This window comes from Lepisosteus platostomus, chromosome 4, assembly GCF_059453375.1.
Source record: "Lepisosteus platostomus isolate fLepPlt1 chromosome 4, fLepPlt1.hap1, whole genome shotgun sequence".
Classification (NCBI taxonomy): Eukaryota; Metazoa; Chordata; class Actinopteri; order Semionotiformes; family Lepisosteidae; genus Lepisosteus; species Lepisosteus platostomus.
The window spans coordinates 44,018,842-44,045,906 of record NC_142614.1 but is presented as its reverse complement, the minus strand read 5'-3'; the positions used below and the strand labels follow the sequence as shown (position 1 = coordinate 44,045,906).

The 27,065-nt window shown below is 34.7% G+C and overlaps 1 protein-coding gene across 4 annotated transcripts in view; it reads right to left on the bottom strand.

The window, feature by feature from the left end:
• The window catches only part of LOC148673211 (uncharacterized), a 123,975-nt gene that overhangs the window by 43,348 nt on the left and 53,562 nt on the right, over positions 1-27,065 (bottom strand). For all 4 annotated transcript variants that reach the window (XR_015935964.1, XM_088629568.1, XM_088629567.1 and 1 more), the window contains one exon: positions 18,124-18,246. Coding sequence is in view for 3 of the 4 variants with exons in the window: in XM_088629568.1 (XP_088485694.1) it covers positions 18,124-18,246 (123 nt within the window). In the remaining variant the exon portion in view is untranslated. The remainder of the gene's footprint in view (positions 1-18,123; positions 18,247-27,065) is intronic.

The window sequence follows — 27,065 nt, the reverse complement described above, 5'->3', positions numbered from 1 at the left end:
TTCTTTAAAAAGTTTTAAAAAACACTGCTCGGTCATTGATGAAATAAGAAAACAAAAAACCTAAAAATTTGGTATTAGATATTGGTGTATGTTTCATGTTACATGGAAACTGTAACCTCAGCGAGAAACTGAACTATATATTTTACTATACAGTATGTACTGTATATACTGGATTTACTATATACTATATTTGACTATATATTTTCTATTGTGCTATATCTTTATTTTGGTGAATTTGCTACTTACAGTATGCTAATATAGTATACTATAATATAATGCAATATTTTGTTAAACTACACTCTTAGAGCGACAAACCAGTCTTAATGATGCTCTTACAACATTGGGGACACTATGAGAAAGCTTGTGGTGTGGGGTTTTTCTCCACTGTATGCCGTGGAAGGCTGTGTAAGTTTAAAGCACAGAGGCTGTCAGACTCATAATAGAATGTTAATTTACCTTATATAACTTATAGACCTTAAATACTGCATGCATGTACTGTACAGTGCAAAATAAAATGGATCCCCCGAAAAGTTACTGGTTGTGACCTACAGTATAAAAGCCCTGCACATAAAGACTGTTAGGTAATTCTTAATTGCAAAAGCATCAGAGCTTCAATTAGAATAACATACACAACTGGTGCTCAAAACTTTCTCTTTACAAAGACAGTGTAGTAGTTTGCTTTAGATGTGACCAGAGTGAGGTTCTGGACTTCTTAAATGGATGAATATATGACATCACTTACTTTAATGACAGCGGCATTAAACTTGCCAAGCACTGACCCATTAGCCTATCAAGCATTAACCACACAGCTAAAGGGCACTGACAAAGCCAACTCATAAAACCCCTTGTGAGAAATGAGAAGATGAGCTACTGATATGTATCATCGTCCTTTGAAGTTATGGAGCACACTAGTTTTCTTCAACGAATTACAGTTAAAGAAACTAAATAGATGTCTATGGATTTGCTAAAGAAAGGTGACAAATTGCAACTATCCTGTTTGCAGAGAACAGTTAATTTCACTGATGACAGCATGTGATAACATTTGGGTACACAGCCTTTTCTTTGTCATTTAAATGCTGCCAGTTACATCACTATTACACAGAACCACCTCCTGCCATTCTACCATCAAGGTGTTTTACAGTATCAGGATCATATGCCAGATGCCTCTTGCAAAATAATCAAAGAAATTGCAATGTGAAAAAGGAAAAATGGAACTAAACAGCATTTCACAAGGGAGCTCAGGTGACTCTTAATCAAGAAGGCAGAATAGGCCAAGAGCTCCCATGAGCTTCAATGTTTTCCTTGAAATGACTGAATTTAAATTTAAACTAGTCTTTTTGGCCCCATCCTGTAGAGCTGCAGGATTCATCAGTAACGGAGCAAAGTATTCCTTATTCCCATAACCAAAGGTAAGAAGTGGAAGCAAATTCCTACGTTGTGGGCCGGCACAGCAAACACTGCTTTTTCCTGACTCGCTTGATAAACTACCACAGCTCTTTGATGAACAGTTCTACTCATAGAGACATTTTTTTGTGGGTTTCTCTTAGTACTTTCAGAAAACAAGTCTTTTCACTAATGTTAAAGCTTTCTGCACCATCAGGGGAACATCCAGTCTTACCTACAGCAGCTGGAGAAGATTACTATGGCTACTTTTTCTACCAACCAAGCAAACAAAAGTAATAAAAAGTACATTAGTTAGGAGGTGTAGAACCAGAAAACAATGGGATCGTCATACAATCAGAAAAGGAAATCTACCTGCATAAGTCATGTCTGGAGAACTGCAGGATAGGAGTCACAGCTCTAACATGGATCTTGTTGGCCTGTCAGAGAGTGCTGACGAATCCTCTTAAGTTTTTAATATTTCAAACAAGATGGTGACCCTCATTGTTCCCCACTGTATCCATTAAAGTTGTGATTTATAACACTTTAGGTACACAGAAGAACAGGCCTCATACCTTCATCTTTAAATATGTTTGCTATACTAATCGACAGCTAATTCATCAGGCTGCTATGAAATTAGCTGCACTATATTTAGATACTGAAAGTTTTTGGCAAATTGTTCTATTCTTAGTGTACAGCTCATAAAATGTTTACATCATACCAGTGCAGAGTTGGAGTGCAGAGTTTCTTTACTCATCCAAAAATATGAGCATCACAGTGACCAGCTAATCTGTTTGCCAGCACAAAATTGTGAGATTGGAATGACAGACACTAGAAGTGATTTTTTAATTTCTTTATCTGTCCTTTCTGTTTTAGATCACCCAACTACTAGTGTATATTACTCACTGTCTTTGTACAGTAGATAATATGACATCATTAAAAAGAAAATATTGGTGAACTGTTAAGGCATTCTGGAGTGGGTGTGCCGAATCTGCTTTACTGCACCTATTTCCTGGGGTGTTTTTTTGTTGTAGATTACATTACTATCGCTGCCGACCTGAGATGCATTATTTTTGACTTGTGGATATCTATTTACATCTTGGTTCAAAGCCATGGAAAGCTAATGTCTGTTTTTTTAGTCTGGGTCTATTGCAGGATACTGCTTCTCTTAGCTAGTTAATTTCTGGAAATCATTTTATATTTAAAAAATAAAAATATTTTAGATCAGACCTGTACTTTGTTTTTGCGTTATACATCTGGTTGCTATGACTCTGATGAATATGCAATTTTATAACAATGAATGAATGGTTATCTATCCATGCTGCAGGATTCATTTTACTAGGATTTAGGAATCACTCTTGGTAAACACTGGAGTTTTAAATCTCTTACTTCAGCATCTCTCCGAGTGACTGAAAGATGTGTTAGATAATAGTATTAATCCTGAACTTAACATTCTTTATAGGGGTTACCACATACTGCACTTTATTAGGGGGGTTGTACTGTTTTTGCTTCTATTGTCAACAGAATTGAAGTATTTCTCAGAAATCCTTCAGCTGGAAAATTACAAAACTGTAACTTCCAGAATAGTAAGGCTAAACATTTGCCAACTCTGAAAGGGGATTTTAAAAATCCCCCTAGTCTAGTTTAAAATTATTATTAACAAACTGTGCTGTTCCTTCCAACACTATTTATCATAAACATTTTACTCAAAATTATTTCAAACTCAGTCGTTTCCAAGATTGGTTAAAAGATATTGAGGAGTTTGATGACCAGTGAATCTTAATGAGTTTTACAAACAGCTCAAAGAAAGACTTGGTGTTTTGAGCCAGTAGGAAGTCTAGTTAGAAGAGCTTAGACTTCTATTTATGTTTTGTGAATATTGGAGCTTTACTTTGCCTCAAATGATAATTGTACTAACCTTTTATACAATGGCTGCTTGTACAGTAAGTCCTTTTTACCTAGACCTTCCAAGAAACAATCCTGTTAATAACACCCTGTTCCAGGTTGTGCCACAGTACTGTAACTATGGGCACAAGTGTTAATGTCAGTGCCAATTTCCAAAAGTTTGGAACTGTTTCCAGTGCTATAATCCCATCTCTTGTGACTGGTTCAGTGATATCTGTGTAGTTTGCACAGGGTAGAAGTATTTCACAAAGCTGCCCTTCATCACCATTATTGTTTATTCCATTGTTAGAACACCGGCACTGGTATCTGTTAGTATTACATATGTTAGACAGAATACCAACAACAGTCCCTTTGACATACATTTCACTCTGTACCAATGACATTCCCTGGTTCTGTTCTCTACATTTTAAGCTTATTTGATGAAGGAGGTGATTTCAACAGAGCAAGCTTCCTGTCTGCTTGCATTTCTGCAGAAACTGGTCTGACTGACAAGAGGGAGCGGTGTGGCCGATTGCTGCTGTAGAACTAGGCCTCTCCACTATGCTGCCCCAGGGATGGGCACAACAGATATGACTGGTGTGATTATACCATTGAGCCCTTGGATCTTAACTCTCAGTTGTTCAGCATGTCATCTTTTTATTTGCAGGAAAAAATCTGTTTTATGAAGTCGGTTAGAGACCAATATGCTCTTAAACTTCTCTTGGTCACATTCATTTGTCAAAACTGGTCTTAAGGAAAGTAAAGTGCAAAAACTGTGACTGTGTTCAGATGATTTCTCATGTCTTCAAAGTTTGTCTCAGCTGCCTTTCTTGTAAGATCACAATTTTGGTATGTATGATTTCTTCAGCCCATTGGAGTGTTGTCCTATTCTGTTTTTCAAAAATATGAATAAAATATAAAAGGCATTCCACAGAGCCTTGACATGAACCTCATCAAACATATATGAAAGCATCTAGACAGGGAACTAAGAAATGTTTTCATGTCATTCCTTTATAATTTTTTCTTATTTTCTTTTAACTATTTCTTTTTCACTATATCCTCTCACATTGTATGAATAACTTGAGCCCAATAACCTTTTTAAGATTTTAAAAACTTAAAAAAGGCAATTATGTTTTAAATAAAAGAACTGAGAGTTTCACTGAAACAAAATCCAACAATATAAGACTCTGTTCCAAGTTGTTAATTTTCTACATACCTTTTTATAACCCACTGTTCATGATTCATGGAAGAGCAAGGAGCTTGAAATGGTGCAGCTGACAGGCTGCCTTCAGGTTAGAATTTAAAACCTTTTATTTTCTCAAACTGCACTGAGTATAAAGAACTAAGTCCTTAAGCACTTGAACCTTATAACTAAGAAATCAAGTACAGAAAACTTAAATGAGGGAAATTAGATTGAACAAATTTAATATAGATGGCACAGCCTCAGGAATGCTTTAGTCAATTTATTAAAAGGAGCTTTTTTTAGAACAACTAATCGGTCATAAAAGCTCAATAACAACTGGAAAAATGAAGGAAAATGTAAACGGTTGAATGTATCATTAACCAATTTAATACACTAATTCTGAATAAAAAAAATAAAAAAATAATAATATCAGTCAAAAGAAATATTTGCGCAGTCTGTAGTGTACACGAATACTAAATTAAGCATGTCATTTACAAAGGAAAGATTCAACTAATAATGAATGCCCTTAAACTGTAATCATAATCATCGGTACTACATGTTTAACAGTACTGTAATACTTGTTTTATTTATTCTAAATCACATGTGCCTATTGTTTTGTTCTATATCTGTCTTTTTCTCTCACCCTGTTCCAAGGTTTTCATTTATTTCATAGAAAAAGAAACTGAAATATGCCAACAACAAGGGTAAATGATAAAGTGAGATAGATTTTTTTTTGCTTTATAAAGTAAAATAAATATTTATGACTAAGTTAGCTTCAAAAATCTTGTAGTAATTAGATTTTTTTGGTTTTGATTCAATGTATACTAATACATTTACTGAAATATCATTAGGGCATTACCATAAAGTGTCACAGTCAATTTTATCTGCTTCATAACCACAACTGTGCTCTATGAGATCAGGTAGGATGGCCCTATTGTCTTTTACAATATAACAGTACTCCTCCTCTGCTCTTATGTCTCAGACAGAAAGCAAAGCCTGATATTCTTGGTTGATTTCCATTTAATGTGACATGATATTGTATTACAAGGTCATGTATCAGTAAGATCTCATGAGCAGCTGTGAAATTTCTACAGCACCTCTGTTAAAATCATAATGTTTCTGTACATTCCACTTCATCATCTAAAAAAAGTTTTAAAAATGCATAGAAAAACACCTGGTGTAAAAACGAATAACCAAACAAATCCTGTTTTTTCTAAAATGTTCTTTAGTTGCAGAAGGTAGGATTTTTTAAGTACAGTACCTTGGCTGCAGTATTAAACATAGAATAGGGACTATGACATTTTGAATAAATAAAAATATTTTTTGATTTAATACATATACAGTATAATATATATCATATAGTGCACTCCATATTCATTCACACCCGCAATTAAATAGGAAAAAAACATAATATAACAGAAGTATCTATGGATCGGATAATGTGTCATTAATAATATATGAACAAGAATTCTAAAAATGTTACACAGTAATTTTATTGCATTGTCACATTTTGCAAAAATAATATACAGTAATAAGGAAAAAAACTACATGTTATGTTTCTAGTTTATATTTCAATGGGAGCATTAATAAATCTGGAAGGCAATATAAATATGAAATAAGCATTTTTACATAGTTTGGATTGGCAATACCATAATGTTTCTACCTAATTCTTGTTACATGGAAAAATGTCTGGTGGGTCTCAAAGAATTCCATGATCAACCAGGAAAGTGCATAATGTTTTGACCATAATTATTACCCATCTTTAATACAAAGGTGCCCAATACAGTAAGACAACAATACATCTTGCGCATTTCTTCCAATCCAAGCACCACTAACACCTTTTCTGATACCAACACCATTAATTACCCTCATTACAGAATATAACTCAAGCTCTTGATCAACAATGTAATTAACTTAAATATGCAGTGAACCTATTTACAAACATCCCAAAGTATTTGGTGTATAGTGGCAGGTGTTCTGCTTCATTTTAAGAGACAAGGCAGAGGGAGAGTGTTTGAACAACCTTACTTCTCGATCACACATCCTCCTCTGTGACTTTTACATCCCTGTTTTTCCAGCTTTACTCCTTTCTGAATGTCTCCTTGGCATTCCAGTGGATTTTCATTCTCCTACCACATACAGTCCAAAAGAGCATCATACAGTACCTGTCTTCCAGCTGATCCTGTAAAAACAAACCTTGGGATACAGCTGTTGGAGAATATGCTCCAGAGAAGTTATGCTCTCCTCCTTTCCTCCTCTCCAGGAACTACCACCTTAAGTCAGGTTCATCCCCCATGAGCCCAAGGAGCATTGGGGTTTGGTGCCAAGTGCCAACCAACACAATTCTGTGGCACACTTCCAACACTTCTTCCTCCCCTTCCTCTTCTACAGGCTGAGGATAGTTGGCATCACCCTATCCTCTCCTGAGAAGGCCATGGGAGAACTCTGGTCCCAGCACAGTTACTTCCTTAAGGAGGAAGGAATGCATGTAGAGGTTCACTGCATTGGGCAGGAGTGGCAGTCATGTCCAGACCCATTACAGCCACTCCATATATCAAGGTACACCCAACCAATTAGTAAGTAAGGTGTTTACTCCAATCACACTATACCAGGCGATAAACGGAAGAATTAAGGTGCAGAGAGCTTAAATGTTATTGTTGTATGATGTATGAGTTTTTGAAAGTCAACAAAAGATAGAACTTCCTTCTCTACTAATAAACTCAAAGCAATCTCCCCTCACTGCTTCCAGCCCAACTACCATGAAGGCCATGCAACTCCCTATTACATATTTATACCACAAACTACCACCATTGTCTGCCCAACAAAGTGTTTTCGATAGGTGCTATAAGTTGACATTTTAAAATGCTGCTATGGTGCAATATCACAAATGCACACTGGTTTACCTCAATTGAGTAAGTGGCACCATTTAATAAGATCAATATAAAAGCACTACTGAATATTCCTTACTATGTTAATCAAAATTTTTCTAGCTTCATCCTTGATGATCAAAGAAACTAACCTGAAATAGAGACTTTCAGAAGATACTTTCTTTTCATCTTCACATCTTCCAAAAACCTTATTACAATTATTAGGTTCTGCAGGTAAGTCAATTTCTGTATGACATATTTAAAATCAGAAATTCTTAAATACCTTACATGTGTCACGCCCTCTGCAGCCAGAGGGGGCTCCTACTCTGTCCTGTCCCTAGTTCCATGTGCTTTGCTGTCCTTCCGGTGTCTCTCTGTCTGGGGCTATATATTTCCGGGTCATTCATTCCTCTTTCCTCAGTATTGACGTTTGCATGTCCTGAGACCCGCCTAGCACCAGGTCGCCCCACGTCCGCTGCCTGAGGGCATAGGTTTCTTTACGAACTCCTGAACTGCTGAGCCTGGCCTAACCCCCGTCCCGCCACTACACATAGGGTCTTTTTCCACTCTCCTGCCATTCCACAGTTCATCCCTTCCGACATCCGTGACAATATGTTTTAAACTTAAACTCAAACCTATAGACTAGCACCAATCCCCACATTTAGTTTGGGCTGAAAGTTTTGTCAATTGATTCTACTCTTAACTATCTTTTCCTAATATCATTGAATTTGAGATAATGTTTCCGCCTTCAATCAATCCAATTATTTTATAATTATCACAATAATTAACTTTAAAAAAAGTATTTTGAAATGTTATAACAAAGCAAACAATAACACTGAAAACTTCAAACTCTCACTTTCTTTCTTAACCTTAATTTAAATTTGAGGGGCCTAATTATAAACAAAACCTAAAATTGTCCAGCCTAATAAAAAATACAATAATTGAGGCAGATTTAGCTATGAGTTAAAATTGTTTAAATGTCTAATCTTAAAATATCCAGGATAGGTTATGTGCTTTAAGCTATACAGTATATGAAAACTGCTGTTTATGTACTGTATGTATTGATCCTTGTTCAAATCTAGTCCAAGATCTACAAGTGTATCTTGATCCAGTCGTTGACCAGCACAGCCTTAGGGGGAACAGTAATTGCTTGTGGGCATCCTAGCGCAATCTGTTGTCTTAGAATTTTTTTTATTAAAGCTCACTGCAAGTGTTAGTATTTGATGAGATGCCCTGAGTGAGCTCTACATAAACCACATACTATAAAAATGTATCTGAATATAAAACAGCTGCCACCTAGCTGGACTAAAAGATCAAGCTCATATTCTTTGTTAATTCTGATAGAACCATTACCTACTGTATGGTTAGTACCAATTCAGGAGTGAATCAAAATGAGTACACAAATAAAATAAGATAAAGGACCTCTTTGATGATGTAAGGTTTCTGCCACTAGGACGGCTGTTCCAAAACCAGAATATGGAGTATGTGATACTGAATCTATATTACCTGACAAAAAAAGATAAAAGTTTGTGTCTACAACCACACAGCAGCACTGAACATTCCATCGTTAAGAAGAGCCCCTGACTCCCTTTGGCTAATAATATAATATAATATAATATAATATAATATAATATAATATAATATAATATAATATAATATAATATACAGTAATATACAGTAATAAACAGATATATTGTTTGCTGATTCATTCATTGTGAATTAATTATTGTGAGTTGCTGAAGCTTGTGTGGGTAAGGTAATCAGATCACCTTGATGTATTGCGATGAACAGAATTTAAAAAGAACCTAGACTTAATCTTAAACGTAGCCTTAAACCTATTCATAGACTCCACTCCTAACTGCAGTTTTCAAGTTTTTTGTTTTTACAAGATATCTTCATGGCATCAAACACCAAACGTAAATTACTACTTTTTAATTGCAAACACATATTAATTTACCATTTTAAAATAATTGCAGTTATAATGTATACTACAGCATTGCAAATTACAATTTTTTTAATTGAAATTAAAAGAGTTTGAAATAAATTTTTCTGCAATTGTAATGTATTATTATTTTTATTCTTACACTAGATATAGAGCTTAAAGATGATCTTCGTCAGTCATAAATGACACAATAACAACTGTCAGCCCTCAGTAATAATTATTTACTTTTATGTACTATAATATTTTAATCTATGTCATAGTATCCCACTTTTTGGAGGTGACTCCATCTTGAAGTGAAGCACCATCTACCTTTAAATCTAGCGGATTTCTGACACATTTTGTATATTTTCAATCAAACACTGAACGTTACATCAAAAATGTATTAACTGATTTTTATATAACCTCCATAACATCTTATTTTAATTATCACAATTAGACACCCACAGCTCTGTATGTAAAGTCTTTCCTAGTCTCCCTTTCAAATTAATTGCAATTTTCCAATCTGTGATATCCAAATACAAGTAGCATTCCTCATTTCTTTGGGAAATACCAACACTTTCCCAAAAGGGAAAGTACACTCAGGCCCCAGGAATTTATTAGCTTTTATCCCCTGCAGATCCACAGTGTCAGCTAAAATTACTCAACACTGCTGGAGGTCACTCTGTTACACAGACCATGTTATTGACATCCTCTATTGTAAAACAAAATGTGTCAAACATTCATTTAGCATGTTTACTGTTTGTTACTATTATCTTATAAACTATTTACACCAATTTTACAGTTCATTTACTCTTGTAGCACTGAATAAATGCTTAGTATACTGTAAGTAGTATTTTTGCCCCTGTATAGTAGTTTTGTGTGTCCTTCTTGACAATTCTGATGTCTTTTGTTCATGGCTCAGCATATCTGTTTTTATCTTTGAATGTTGGGTTGCCTTCCTTTTCAGCGATCTGTAGAGCACTTGATCTTTTTCTTACTTTCGCCATTAAGGCAAAAGACTGATAGAATCTTAAAATTTAATGAAGATATTATTTAATTTATTATTTAATTCATATTATTACAATTCTCTTTATTCTGCAACTAATTTTTTGGGAGTTGAACATTTTCTGTTTTACATCTGCCCAATCTGGAATTGACTCAAATTCACATCTACCGACCACTGTATTTCAAAGGGAGAAGAAGAAATTCCAACATACTTCTCTGTCATTCTACTGTATCTTATCACAAAATTAAAGAAGAGAAAACACAAACATGCTCCCAAATCCATCACTTATTCATTATTCTCTGCAATTCAAATAAATCAATATACACAATTTCTAGAAAGCATTAGCAGAATGTGTACATTTTCTGAATGATCCATTGACAACATTCTAAAAAAGTAGAGAACAAAAAAGTTTTATAAAGCTAAAAAACTAAGACACAATTTAAAACCAAGGTGCATTAGCACTGAAAACAATATTGTTCTGTTTAGTCTGTTTTCATTTTTTTTAATGAACATAAGTAAAAAGTCTGATCAGAATTACCCAAAGTAAACTAAATACATTTGGAAACTCTGAAATTAATCCTGAATTACAACACAGTCTATGTTCTATAAACCTTTGAAATAGGAAGCAGCTGCTAAACTTTTTCATTTGATCATTGCTATAAAGTCGTCATAGTTTTTTAATGAACTAAAACTAAATTTATTTTTCTAAGAAAACAGAAGACTCATGACATAATTGAACTGCACAGCCTACAGGCCTTTCAAGCACAACAATAAAAAATGACTGCAGTAGAATTCTTATTTATGTCAAATTAATTTATTCTGTAATAATGCCATTTTTATTTAACTAGGAATTAAAGTTTACAAATGAGAGGAAGCCATTTGGGCCATGTGATGCTTGCTCCGCTGTTTGCCATGAGCAAATCAATTTTTAACGATGTGGAGATGAAGTTAAACTAAGACAAATGCACCAAAATCATATACAGTACCACCTATTTCACTTGCTTAGATACAGTAGTGTAACAGACACTAAGAATGCACTCACTGAAAACCCAACAAACCCCATAAAGGCTTTAAAGGTCAGCCTTCCAGCATCAATTTTAAACAAGAAAAATACTTATAAACTGTCACACGTTTTACTAATACATTCTAATGTTTTAATAATTCATCATTTAAAGATAACCCATAAGATCTTTTGCATCCTGTCTCTCCAGAACCTAGGCTGGAGATTCCTTATACAGGTAAAAGACAAAAAAAAGTCGAATCACCTGGGCAAATGTGGGGAACTAACTATATTGACCTTCCACTCAGGTGTTGCTCATGCATCCTATCAAAACAAGGGCAGAAAGTAGTGTTCCCATTTTTTTGTGCAGGAATAGATGTATTGCAAAGCAAAATATTCCACAGCCCTGTTAAGGAAAAAGGAATTTAAACATGGCGTTGGAATGACTGAAGGTGACCATAGCCTTCCTCAAACAAGCCAAGCCGAGAAAAAAATCTCTACAGTAGAAAATATGATTAAGTTTAGTAATGGAAGCAATACTGGGGAACGTGTAACATACTTTCATATTTATGTAAATGCTAAAATGTCAAATGCCATTAACTATTTATTCTCTCTGCCAGTCAGATAAGATCTAATCCTTGTTTTAGTTTTGAAGTCAATGGAACACTGCTCTTCAAAGAAATAAAAGAACACCTCACAAACTTCAAGTCCCAATATTACAGTAGCTTGGGCCAAGTGATGAATAAAACTGGTAACCATTTTGGTAGAACTTTTTGTGAAAAATAATGGCGTCATGACCCTCAGCACTCACACGCAGGCTAAGGCATTAGCCTTTATTTTAGCCTCCAATTCAGCCAGACAGGATATAAGCAAGGCTATCTCCCTCTCTGATTCCCTGATGCTATTGTGCTCCTGGCACTGTGCCACCTACAGGATATCCACCCACTTACATTCTCTGTGGACAGAAGACTGAGCAGGAACAACCCTCTTCTCCAAGTGCTGAAGAAAACTTGGGACTGGATGGTCCCCTGAGTGGCTCAAACAGCTTTAACATCAGCAAAGTGATCAATTTTCATAGAGCTGCTGAAGCAACCAACAATAATGTTGTTGAGCAAGTGGAACTGTGCAGCAGAGCCATGGTAACTGTCACTGTGTGTCAATTCAAAGTAAGCCAGTGTCTAGGATTGCGATTTACCTACTTCTTAGATTCTTATCTTTATTTTGGAGGACAGGTTAGCCTGGCTGCATGACTGACAAAAACCCATTTCTCTGGAGTTCCTAGAACAGACATGTCGTCATAAAACCTGCCCTAAATTAAAACTTTTAGATTTTTAAGATAAAACGTGTGCAGAGTTTGAGAGCTCCTTGGTTGGATCTACTGTAAGTCCTAAAGCAAATTTGATATGACCGTTTTTGAAGAAAATGTGTTAACTGTATTTCCAGATGCGATGTATGTCATTTAAAATACAATTCTAAATGTTTAACAAATTATGATAAACGATAAAACCTTGCAAGGTACAATAAATCAAAAGGCTACACAGTGGTAGGAGTCTACACCATAAAATTCACTGATACACACAAACAGTGGCACTCATCTTCTCTTACTACCAGATAGTTCTCTTTATAGCTACATTTCAGCTACATTTAAGTACGAATGATCAACTTCTACATCAATTATAATATGTTGAACTGAAAAGAGGTCCCTGGAAGGTACCAGTAGAAAAGATAATTTAATGTTCCTGCTGGTGTGAACCAACTGTTAAATACGAATACTGAGAGGTGAGAGAGCCCTGAACTAGTATTGTTTACAAATGACTACAAACACAAAGTAATAAAAATATTTTTCATATTCAGTATATTGTACATTGCTTATTTTTTGTTTAACATACTAAAACACATTATTTCATAACCTCAGTCCGCAGTATGCATTTTCAATGTGTAATACTTTAAGTTTAAGTAACATTCTTGTAAATTAGATGACAGTTAAAGCATTCAGAAGGCTTTTTAGAAAAATAAATTATAACTGGTCAAGTAAAATAACATAATGTGGCACAGTGGAAGGAAGAGTAATAGAGGGCTGGAAAACTGGAAACTACCGTCCAAAGTCTGTAGTTGCAAGAAGAGAAAATTCATATCAGCTAAACTCACTCATCTGTGCTGCCACAATTAGTACAGGTATATTTGGCAGAGGCTGAAAAGTGACTTGTAGTCTAATAAAGTGGGAGAAAGACCAATAACCCTGAGCTTAGAAGGAAATAACTTGGAGGGTTATTGGATTGCTGCTTATCTGGTTGTCTGGAGGTGAACATATCCTGGAGTTTGACCCTAGCCTGGAAAAGATAACCATCGATAAAGTTTTTGCTTTCTGTTCATTTTGAAGGAGTTAGTGCTCTAAAGAAACAGCTAGTTTATTTTGTTAAACTTGTTGTACTCTATTTGATTTGGGAAATCAAAAGTGCTTGAATATAATTTTTTCCTTTTTGACCATGATGTTGTCTATTGTAGAGATTCCCACCTAAAAAAAACTCTATGCACTTTTTCCTTCAATTGGTCATTATATTAACAGTAACTGTGGAATCATGTTTAAATTCTGGAATTGTATTTGTTCTTGTTCATTTCAGGCATGTGCTCGATGCCATCTTCTTTCTGCTTTATCAGAAATCACAACTGAGAAACTACGTGGGACATAAAACAGTCAAGACAAAGTAAATGCGCTCCAAAGAAAGCTAATTTATTTTACAAAAATGCAGGTGAAGATCCATGTATGGTTTTAAGGAATATGACGATGAAAACATGTACAGTATAGTACCACTATTAATAGTCAAAAGTGAATAATAATGAGCAAAAAGCAGGTATTCAACATTCCTTTTTGCCTCTCTATCCAGTTCACACATATATTTCAATGTCCTTTATATGAGAACAGTCTGGTACAGGAGTAGGTATTTTCATCAGAAATGCACAGCTTTTATTCTAAAAGAGATGTTGTTATATCAACATATAACATAATCCACAGTCTAGATCAGATTGCATTTCTCCAATTTTGTTTTTGTACAGGTGTATTCTGTTGGCTCCAAATTTACTAATACCTTTAATTTGTAAATATATCAGCATAATTGATATACAAATAATAGCATATTTCAGCAAACTAATGGACACTGTTGTAATAATTAACATAGAAATATGAAAGATTGTAGGAGTGTCAGCAACAGAAAACACAAAAATAAACATTTCATATTTTTCTTAAGTGGCAATGTTAAAAATTATTTATACCCCAGCAGTATTTTGTTGATGGTGGTTTCTATAGCGTTTTAATAGTTTCAGGCACTTCCCAGTACTTTATATTTCTCCATGCAGTACCTCTTTCTTCTCAGGAGAGGTTTGTTCTTCCTTTAGTTAATACCAGAAGCATCTGAATGGAGATCTGTAGATTGTATCCTCCTTCATGAAATCTGATTTTCTTCTATGACATCAATCAAACATTAGCTTCTTAGCAGAGGGAACCAGGTTACTGGATAAAACACCATGCTATACTGTAATTTGGAGTCCATCTGTCCCTAAATTCTAGCACCAGAGCACGCTTGCAGAACAGAACCACCTACTGTACATACTTCACAGAAGCCGGAACTTTACCTTTCTCAGGAAACAAAACTGTAAATGAGACTGATTGGCATTTAATCCAGGTCCAGCTGGCATTTGATCCCATTTGACTTTGGGAATGCATTAGTCCTATGGTTAATTCTTGCCTTGCTCTAGAATGTTGCCATGAATCTTAGCCGTAAACACCAGATTCATGCAGTCAACCAGATTCATGCAGTTTTTTTGAAGACTTACAGTTGTTGCCCTTGGGTATGAATAAGCCTCCCAAATAATGTTTCTGGTCTTACAATCTAATCAATCATTTTTACACACTCTTAATGGTGCAATAGCAACCACCTAAATAGCCTTTAACACCTGGATGATGCACACCAGTCAAAAGTGGGATGTTTAGAAAAGATGTCACTGTCACTAGAGTTGCTAGGTTTTTTTAGGTTTGTGAAGGTTAGATATTTTAGCATAGATCTTTGGATAATTCTGACTTTCCTCATGACGATTAGTTATTTTGCTTTTGCGTTTAGCCACCCTCGAATTCTCAGTGTTATCAGACAATTATAGAAGTTTCTTACAGTCTCTGAGCTTCTGTGAAATTACAACATGACTAAAAATGATTACAGGAATAAAGAAAAAACATAAAATAAGGGAATAAATTCCTGTATTTACTTTTAATACATGTATATGGTGGGAATAAATTAGAAAAGTATTTGTTGCAATATCCAGGACTGATAGACATGCAATTTATTTTATTAATACTACAATTCTTATTGTACATTTGCATGTTTATCAAGGTAATTAATAAAACTGGAGCCAACTGTATGTTTTCTGTTTAGAGATCAGTCCTTAGAGTGTGAGTTTTACAGGATGGGTACAGAACCTTATTATCGCACCATTCTGTGTGACTGTTTTGCCACTGGAATCATTGTTTTATTTTTGTAAGGTAAGGTACAAGGTATCTGCAATCATTGTATAAGGTGTGTGACAATTTGTGTTGTCCAAAACAGAAAGAATAATTCAGTTGTTCTTCGGAAATCTGTTTCTTCAGAAATACAGTCTTATTGGAAAATGAAGCCCTCAGTCATAAACTATTCAAGCAAAACATTAAAAGCTGACATGATTAGAACATTTCTCGTATTACATATTTAGAATTTAAAGCAGTTCTTTTAATTGCAGCCAAGCAACCACAGACGTAAGTGAGGATATACTGAACAGGAACCAGACAGTATGGTCCCTTTAAAACTTCAAAACATTCGCTTTTTACTCAAAGGAAAAAACAATCTCTTGAAATCTCAGCAGCAGCTTGCATTGCCTAAAGATAATTCAAGTTACTGGCTGCCTGAAGCCTTTTAAATGAAAGGAAGCTGCTTTGAGGTACCCCCAAGGGATTCGAAGAAGAAACTACTCTGTTACAAACGCTGTCAAATTTCAGGAAGAGTGGGCTGTGGTCCTTAGAAGCTACTGCAGACAGTATCTTATTGACTGCAGTTATTAGCGTTCCATATCCATCTGAATGGCACATTAATTATCAACTAAATCAGCATTATAATGTGATGATGATCCGACAACGGTGATTTAGTATTCAGACCGTAACTTGAACCGTCTTGATTTAACACAAAGATTGCTTTAATTATGGAGCCTATTTAACATCTTTTTAATGAACACTAGCACAGATTCAAATCTACAACAATTTTAAATGACCATGTAAAAACTAAACACACAAGGCTGCAAATGAACTGTCAATTAGATTAAATGTTCCTAAATCAAAACTATTAATATAAGATTAGTTGCATTTAATAATTTTTTGCATGGTAAGATCTGCTGAGACTTTTTAAAAATCTTTCTACATAAACAATGTCTTAATTTGAATTTTTAAAATGATGGAGAGGCACTGTAGATGTGTATTTTAAGGATTTGTAGCTTGACCTAAAAGTGCTACGATTTAACAGAAGACAAAAATCCCAAAGGTAGCTTAAGTTAAGAGAGTGAGGTTTCTGTATGGACTGAATAGCTTTTGTTGGATTTCATTAATTCTGCAACATGTACAAAGATGGAAATATTTACTCTCCGCAATAAAATATTCCCAATATAGAGTACATTATAAAAAAAGGAGGAATTAATACATTCAATTCAAAGAACAACACATCAAAATGTTTTTAAGCAATCCAATATTCCCTGAAGAGGTTTGTCATCCACTACCTAAGCCCTTTCTGACATCACCAGGCTTGCTTTCCCACAGTTCACTTGCATTTGCAGCATGGTGTCACTCATGCGCTTCTTAAACACTTGGTATTTTGCCTATGTCACAGGTACAGTATCATACTCCAGCTTGCAATAACTGTCTAAACTAATGGCCATAGTGCCTTTCATGGAAACAGCAACCTAATACTCCCTAGCAGTTGGAGACAATGGTCATTACCAGTGGATATTCAATACCCAAGCTGGAGCTAGACCAGCTGGGCGAATCTCAATGAACACCAATTAATAGTCGGCATCATAGCTATGGGCAGTGCTTGCCTTCAGGATTCTGGTCCCAGTGCAAGGGGCTATGTAGTTGCCAAGTTGATCTTGTAAAGCGTGGTGGAAGAATACATGGACAAAGACAACTGTACAGAGGCTTTGCAAAAAATCATTTTCTGTAAGGAATAGCTGGCAATCATTATTCCACTGTTTTTTAAAATCTCCAAAATGCCACAGGAAACCCTTAAATATGAACAATTTAATGTTCAAGGTCCTCAATGTTAAAATAGACAGACTTCTCAGTAAAATGTGTATAAGTGAATTGGACTTCTTATTACTGGGAACAGAACCACAATTCTTCAAATTGTTTTGGGCTGGCTTATGATGGGGGGTTGAGTTGCAGAAGTAGGCAGTGATTATTTTTCACTCACATATTAACATAATATTTTGTAATCAGTTGTTTGGAGACTGTGTCTTTAGATGTAGGAAGATGTAGGAAGAAGAACATATTCATATATACTGAAATTACAAACTCTACTTTGAATGCAAAAAATGAACTAGAATAAAGCAGGTAACACTGAGAACAAACTTGAAAACACTGAAAATATAAAATATTTGAATCTTTAAACAGACGTATGAGCCTGAAAAGAATAAGAAGCTAACATATATTAAAAGCCAGTGCATATACAATAAAATGGTACCAAATCTGTCTTACGTCTCCACTAAACAGCACCTGTCGGCTTACCTAAGCAAAGATTGATCTTGTGCTAAAATACAAGCACAAGCTGACAACAAAGAAATATTACCCATGATGCTTCGATTAACTGGACTTACCACTTGCTGAATGTTCAAGTTATTTGTCTTCCCATAGCAAAGATCCAACAGGGTCACTGGCTCTTTGGTCAGATTTCTTCCAGACAACAACCAGGGCATTGCGAGATTCTCCACGTTGGCCACCTAGAGATGAAGAAGAAATCACAGCACTAAAAATAGTTTCTTTGCTTCTTTACAAAAAAATCTTTGTTTAAGCTGCTTGTATGTCTTTCTATGCATTCTCCACAAAGGGGTTTAACTCTTTGCTCTGCGAAATTATCTGAAAAGGCAGGAGAAGTTTTCTAAATAAGTAAATGAAATATAAACATTCTTTCTGATACCGCTGCTAAAAACCATTTGATTACAGAAGTATTTAGTAAACAATAACAACAATGTTCAAAACTACTAGATAATGCTACAAAGGCACAAAATTTCAATATAGACCTTGAAATGATTAGGTATTCAGTGTTTTATCAAAATTAAATCAGGAATAAAATAGGTGAGAAGACACCATTGGAATTACATAAGTGGAGGAAAAACGGTAGTAATTTCACCTAGACTTCCACCTTCTGGACTCGCTATTGAGCTCCAGTGTTATTCAAGACAATGTTATAGGACCAAATTCATCATAACAGCTGTAGAAGACAGAGATATTGAGAATGTTTTTATGTAAATAACTGTAAAAAAACTCATAGCTTGGTCAATGTATGATCTTCTCTACAGGCATACTGTTATTTAAATTTTGTTGATTGTCCATTACAACAATTTCTGTGCATAGAAAAAATAATAGGGACTAGTATCTAATGTTAATTTCAAATTTATGTAAGAGAAAATATATTTATTTCCTGATATCAGCACAGCACATGGTAAAAGAGAAACAAAAAAACCTCTTCAAAACATTTTCTTAAGTATGGATTTTGAAAACATCTTTTGCATTCTAATGAGAGACCTGGTTTACTAAAGAATTGAGGCCATGGTTTCATTATGATTCTGAGTCAAAATCTTAGTCTGAAGACAGCCCACAGGTGTACTATTTGCATTTCAAAGGCATGAACAAGCACACTGGGGGGTGCCAGCACACTCCTTCCTTTGAAACAGGAACACAGGAAACATACTAAACACAGAAAAAGCCATTAATCGCTCCTAGTTCCTTGATTCCTTGAGAACAACTTCCAATAAGAAAATCCAATATGTTCTTAAAGAATTCTATAATATCAGAATTGACAACTTAACCAGGCAGCAGAGCAATTACCTTATTTCTCCAAATAACACTTTCAAAGTTCTCTACTAAAACTGCCCTTGCTGATCTTCTAGTTCTGGCCCTTAGTCACACTTCCTGAGCTCAGGAGAGGAAAAAAAATCTGAAATTGACATTTCTTATATGGATTCTTTTGAAGATTTTAGAACTTTGATAACCTTCCCCAATCCCATTTTCTTTGTAAGTTCAGTTCTTTCAACCTGTCCTCTGTCCATACTGTAACTCTGTTCTTTTCCCACTGGAACAGTCTTGTTGTTCTGCTCTGAAGTTTTCCTTAGTTTTTCCTTAGTGTATTGTTCTTCAAAGAATAAAATGAACAATATTCAACGTATGTATACATTGGAACAACTTAAAACCAAGTCATATTGTCTCACATTTTAGATCATAGATTTAAGCAATATAGAAGTGTTTTGTGCAGTTCAATTGATTTTGACAGACTAAAACCGATTGTCCGCATGAAAGTGGTACAGCTCAGATACATTTTAAAAATGATACAAAATGCATTTCTAAAACAGAATAAATACATTACAAGAAATGGAACTAAGAAAAACTAATATATAAACTCCACTAAAAAGCCATTACTCTGGTATATAAGTCTTTGTATATCTGGAATATTCCTGGGTACAGTTGTTGAATTTGAATGGGGACTCATAAGAAGGAGAAGAAAAAAAACAGTATCAGCTGGGATTCATTCACTGCACCACAGCAAGCTCCATCGATCTGATTAGTTCGGTCAGATGATGTCTCAGGGTAAGCTCAGTCCTCCAAGGATCGGTAACAACTTGCACCAATTTGGTTTAAAGTGAAAAGAATCTAGCAAGGCTTACTTCTTTCAATCTATGACAGCCAAATTTACCCTCAACTTCCACGACCTACAAATGTACCGCAATCCCTCAAGGAGTTTTCAATTCATTGGGCTGTGAAACAATACTGAATAAAAAGCATAAGAATGGAAGAATCACAGGAAGTACCGCTTCAGGCAATCAAATTATTTGGAAAGTTGCATTAATAAAAAACAGTTATGTCTTGGGTAATTAAGGCGCAGAGGACATTGATGTACTGTAAGTGATTGAGAATACCCTTTCCCCTTACAAGGGTGGACAACAGATGTTTTATTGAACTGAGTCAAAACAGACTCTCTCATCCCTAATACAGAGAGCTTGGTAATTTCGCAACCAAAGTTTTAAAAAAATGTATCTTTTCTTGTGAGGCCAAAACATCTACATACAGTATAATGCATGTGATGCACTGTATTACCCAACAAGGAAGGAAGTCAGACATGAACTATGTGTCATGTGTAGTTTTTATTGCAATTAGACAGGCATTAGAGTCTTGTTTGTGACTGACCCCTAATGCAAACTATACTGATTAGAATGGAAACACTGCTGCTTGTAAATTAATGTATCACACAGTAATCAGAATACACAACGTCTTTCTTAGTAAGACATCATTTGGATTCAAATGCTTTATGATCTGGCAATAATGACTCACTACATCATGAATCTATTGTTTCTGGTAAAAAAAACTACAGAATACTTATTTTACCTTTAAGGTTATAAGTCTAGAAAACAGAGAATGAGTATAAATGTAGCCTCCCCTTATAAAATACAAAAATAAAAAAACACCTGCAATTTATATTATATGCAATTTCATTTTATATTGAAAATAGCTCCATCTGGAATATCTGAATATTATGTGTGGAAAACTGACAATTAATGAGAACCTTTGAAATAAGTTCAAGATAGGCCATTGAACTTTCACTTATCCTCAGGTCTGTAATCACAATGGCCTTTTGTAGTGCCAAGTTTGATCTGCGGAACACAGCTTAAAATGCATTGCAGTAATTTTGACATGATAACTGTATATTTAATGTACTGTATACTACAGAGTACTAAGTAATAAAAATAAGAATAAAATAGACATCAAATTCACAGAAATTTTAAACTCTTCCATAAATTCAGTTACATTAATGAGAGAGGTTTGCTTGTTTACCTGATTATAGTTTATGAAAAACTGCTGATCCTAAATTGTAATAGCGAGAACATGTTTTGTTCAGCCGTGCATACAGAGATGATGCCCAAGGCCAAAGCATTTTTGTAGCAAGCCAGCACAGTTTAAATCTGTGAATACAAACACACTGGTGACAGTTTTACACATTCAAATGACAAGTACCCATCTTTTTCACTTAAGCCACAAACAGTCTACAGCTGTCAAGACTGTGGTCTTGGATGTAAGGGATGCACCACAAGCCAAAGCAAATATTCTGGAATATCTCAGCTCTTGTTTTGAGACTTTTATATGATTACAAGTTAGTGCCTGCGGCTATCTGGATCTTACAGCCAAACCAAATTCCATTCTTTTTGAGTTGATCTGGTGAGCATCATACCAAGAGAGTAAATTCCAAAGATGGAAAATGAGAAAAGGGTTTTGATTGCTCTTCCCATCTTGGAACAAGGTAAATCAGTAATTAGGTGCTGCATTATCAGTTGGCACTGAAAATATAAATTAAAAGCAAAAAAAGAACAATAAAAGCATTGCATCAATAGTGTTTAATGCAACTGTAATTGCATGAGGCAAAAAAAAATTCCTCATGCAAGTTTATGTCCACCTGCATGTATACTTCTAAAAAGAAAAGTATTGTAAAAATGTAAAATAAAACTCCAATTAAAAGATCCAATCTTCTATGTCTTAAAGGGCATATATTTTTTCACTAAAACTCCTTATACTTATATTATTGGTCAACTATCAGATTTCACTTTCAAGTCAAACATTTCAAAATCTCAACTCAGCCTGCAGAAGATGGTAAGACTCTTTCATGATCCGGAATGCTGCATCATCTGCCAATACTTACTGTACATAAAGCCTGATTTATGCAGCAGTACTGCTTTCTAAGCCAGGTTAATTACTAATTTTCTTACATTCTCAGATGCTCAAATAGCTACTTACAGTTCAATTGCAGTCAAAGTATATATACTGTATAAAAAAAATTTGTCCTGATTAAAAATCAGCATGCAGCATAAACATCCAAAAACTCTACTGTATTTAATAAACCGATCCAGTATAGAAGTATCATTGTCTGTATCAAGAAGGCTGAGGCATCAGTGCGTTTTGGCACCTCTCTATCCATTAGGTCTTCAGACACATATGGGTAGGAATGTTTTCCAAAGTATCTGATTTCAGAATCTGTTCTCCTCCCAGCACCACTGTCTCAACCACAGAATAAAAAGGCAATGATCAATGGCTCTAAATACTCAACATGTGTAATCCTTTTAGAAACTTGAAAAGAAAGACTGCATTTTATCAACTTTTCTATGTTTTTAAATGCAGACAGTACACTTAGTACAGCAATTTGAGCTCATTTATATGATGCAAACATTAACCTCAGAGTGTCAGTTCTTATTGTTTTTATTATTGCTGAAAAGTGATGTTCTTCCACAAGGTCAGGAATTAGGAAATTCAAGCTTTCAGAAACAGCATGAGGGCATATAACAATGTTTTAGACTTTTACAGCCAAAGAAGCACATCCAATATACAGTACTGTATAAAAACACAGTGCATTTATGCTATTTATGCTTTTTTTCCAAAGCTCCAGTTTAGATGCAACTAAATTACAAAACAGCTTTAGTTTATATTCAGCACTCAAAATTACAATTTGGAAAACAAGAATATAAAACAGACGATGAAAGAAAAGCATCTCTGTACATCCCACTTTTTTGCACCATTAGGTGGTTTGTAATTGAAATAAGAGAACAATGTTGTACAAAACCAAACGAGGTTGTATTTTTCTTTCTTTTTTTCCCCAAAACAGCATAATTTGTTTTGAACCCCAGAGTACAGGACGCCCAGTCTCTTATACAGTCCCCAGGCAAGAGAACAGTTCCTCTCTATCATATTATTTCTTTGCCTGCTGCATGTGCTCTGCGACGGATGATGGGTTGACTGCAATAAGAGCTTCTTTACACTCCCTGTTTCACTGCCAAGTTCACCATCTGGTATATACCTCTGATCTGCGCTGGTGCAGCCTCTACTCAAGAGACCAGCTTTCCTAGCTCTTTTTCTCAGCAGGCTTGGGATCAGCCAGAAAGCTGTCAGCTAGCATTCAGTGAGGGGTGGAGGTGGGGGTGAAACATGGAGGGAGGAAAAGAGTTAGGAATTCTAGGGTTTTTTGATGCCACCTGGCAACTATCACCTGAGCATTTCACTAACATGAAACTGTAGGAAGAAAAAAAAACTCCAGAGAAAACTGCGTGCAGAGAAGGAAAGCATGTACTGTGCAACTGTTCCATTTAACCAACTCAAGAGCTTTCTACATAATAACAACAGTAATTCTGCTGTGTAATACTAAGTTATAACATTGAAATGTTTGGTGCATGTGACTGACACCAAGTAGTTTAAAAAATGTGGCAAAAAATATTTATTACACTTGAATATCTTACCCTTCTGAAATAACAGCCTTCAATGGCTAACTGTAATGATTCATTGTTGCTGGCTTGCTGTGTTTTCAACAATAAAAACATGATTCATTGAAATTCATTTATTTTATCAATATTCTCAAATAGTTCAACAGAACTAAGCTACAAAATATAGAAAAGAGATTTTGGATTTTGTCAGGTACAAAATAAATATATGATAAAGCTTTTATGTTGTTTTGCGATAGAATAGTATTTTACACTTTGGGTGCACCATACCAAACCGTTTCTGAAATTAACTGTCACATTCCCAGACAAAAGGACTAAGTGAAAAGCATACTGTATATTGCTATTCATGGACTGTTTAAATGGTGGTTATGGTGAAATATACTTGAGCAATATTTATGTGCATTTTGAACAGATTGCCATTTACATTTGAAGAGATAAATTATAGTACTTTGTATTCTGCTCATTTTAAGTGAGGAGAAAGCATTAATGAAGAATTTAACATGAATAGCAGAAGATTATTTAACACACACTTCAAAAGCAAAAAAAAATAATACTGGGTTGTCAGACCAACTGTTCAATACCTGGTAACAACTGAGCAGTTTGGAAATGAATGTGCTATGAGAGTTATAATTGTTCATGATTCAGTTTCTCCCTTTTCTTGCAGTAATTACCTGTTCTTGTCTTTCTCCACTCCTTCACGCATAGTGATGAATACATTTATATTTGCTATACAGCAAGAATTCATGAGCTATTAAATTTGCAGTTTGTTCTTCTGTACTTGCTAGCTCTAAATGGAGGAAAAGTGACAATAGTTCTGTGATATTTTCCATGAATGTAAAATCATCTATATATACAAGTTACAGTAAGGAATATGAATGTTATAATTCTAACTTACACAAAACAAAAAATACAAATATAGATGCAAGAGACAGATGGCAAACAAGTGTTGTCATGCATTCAAAAAACTAAATTAAACTGTTTTTAAAAGGAACATATACTATACTCCACACTCACACACTAGAGATGTTTTCACCCCAAGGGTTCTGATGACATTTATAAACCACTCAGGTTTTGCGCACATAGGTTACCAATGTCAACTGAGTCCCCTCCTGTAAATTACAATCCAGTATCTTCCTCACAGGTAATATCACTTCTTTATTATCAAGACAATTCATATAGTCACAGCCGCACTGCCCTGGAGGAACACTCATTACTAAAGGAAAAAAATGAAAGTGCATCTTTGCTCTAATCCCTAGCCTTTCCAAGACTCAAAGTGGGATTTTTGAAGGAACAAATAATAACAGACAGAGGACAAATGTGGAGGCAGATATTTCTTTTGATGAAAACATACATACATACACATTGCAGACATGATACACAATCATACATTTATACATTACTAGGATAAATACAATCCCCAAAATCATTTCTGAGTCCCTTTAAAAGAATAGGGGTTGCTTAATATTAGGCTGCATTTAATAATACTTGAGACTGGCATTTGTTTATTCCTGTTCCTGGGACGGTAGTGTTCTTATTTGTGTTTTTAATTCATACTTCCATTTCCATTTGCTGTGAAATTAATGTGTTTTCCAAAAATCTAGAAATTGATTTATTAAAGTTTACTTGCCTATTTTTTTTTCTCATAGCAAACACAGTAGGCTATGTACTGTGGAATTCAGTTTGCTTTAATTTGGTCTGAAACATATTTATGACTGCAGAAGAGGGCAAGTATTTGTGTAAATTAATAAAACTGCACTATACAAGCAAAGCAAAGTGCAACACACATACAAACACAAAGAAATGAAGTCTATCCTTAAAAATATGATTAGCTGTCAACATGCCTTTTAACTGTCAGATTATTCCAAGAACCTGTCAGACAAATATGATCAAACACCTTCAATGCTGTAAAGCCTTCATGACTAATATTGATTGTAACAGTAACCTTAAGATTAATATTCTTTTTGTTCCATCTTATAAAGGTATATCAGGAGTTTTTCTGCCATAATAACTATGAATGTCATTCATCAGATCCTGGATATTAATCAAACAATGGCTTTTTGTTTAGTTTATATAGTACTATTCTGTGCTATATTTATTACAACGACACTGTATTCTGTAGAAATATCTGCACACAGCACATTGTGAACAAGAATACATGTTGGTGCTGTAAAACAATTCAAGCACACTTATCCTCAAAAGTAGTCAATTCTGCTAGGATGAAAAGATGTATTTGCGATTATAGCTAGATCATTTTAATTTTTATTTGTTGTGATACAATTCTACAAAAACATTGCACATTATGTGTAGTGAAAATCCCCTCAAGGGGCAGAAGGGGTAGGGAAAGCAAAAAGAAAAAAAATGTTCAAGGGCTTATGGCTATTCCATTCAAATGAACAGAACCCACACCCCAGCTGTCTGAAGTCAAAAGTTAACTCTCATCTAACTGACCTAAATTATGCCTAAACTGCATTTTGCATTTACATTCAATGTTACAAATCATAAAGCTTTGAAAATAATGCATGGATACAGTATTGTTAAGAAGTCTCAAGCCAATTAGGCACTGTTTAGAAAGATAGAATGATAGGTTTGAATGTACTGATTGGTACCATTATGGATTTATGTAAAGATTGTATAACTGCTCTTACGGTACATTCCAACGGAAAATATTGAGATTAATGCCACACTATGGGGTGGCCAAGGAGAGGTTACAGGGTCTGGGCTGCCTTTGTTTTGCATGTTGCTTAACTGACCGAACAGATTCATAAATTGAGAACAAATAAAACCATTTCTTTTCATCTTACATGAGCACATTTTGGTAACTGTATTAACTTAATAAAGAGTTGTAACAAGTAGAGAACAAACTAGCAGATCAGTGTTTAGACAGAGTACATTATTATTTTGTTATATTATATTATTTATGTATTTTATTCCTTTATTTTAGGGTTTTGGTAACTAAAACAAATCAAACAGTAGTCAATGTAACCTTCACTTAAGAAAGGTGCCTTTAAGCTAAAGAAATACAGTATAATAATTACCAATCATGTTATGGACCACTACTGATGTTTGGAATTACTACTTAATGAAAGCAGTGGTTTAAAAAATGCAAATATCATCCCAAAATACAAGAAAATATCTTAAAAACCAATCCCCTAACTACACTATTAAGATTTACCATCAAAGTCATTGTGTGTTACCACTGTATGGTTTTGCAATGTAATAATGATTAACAAGTAAATATATTTTATTAACCTCTCTCCCTCCTTTAGTTATCTATACAGACATTTAAC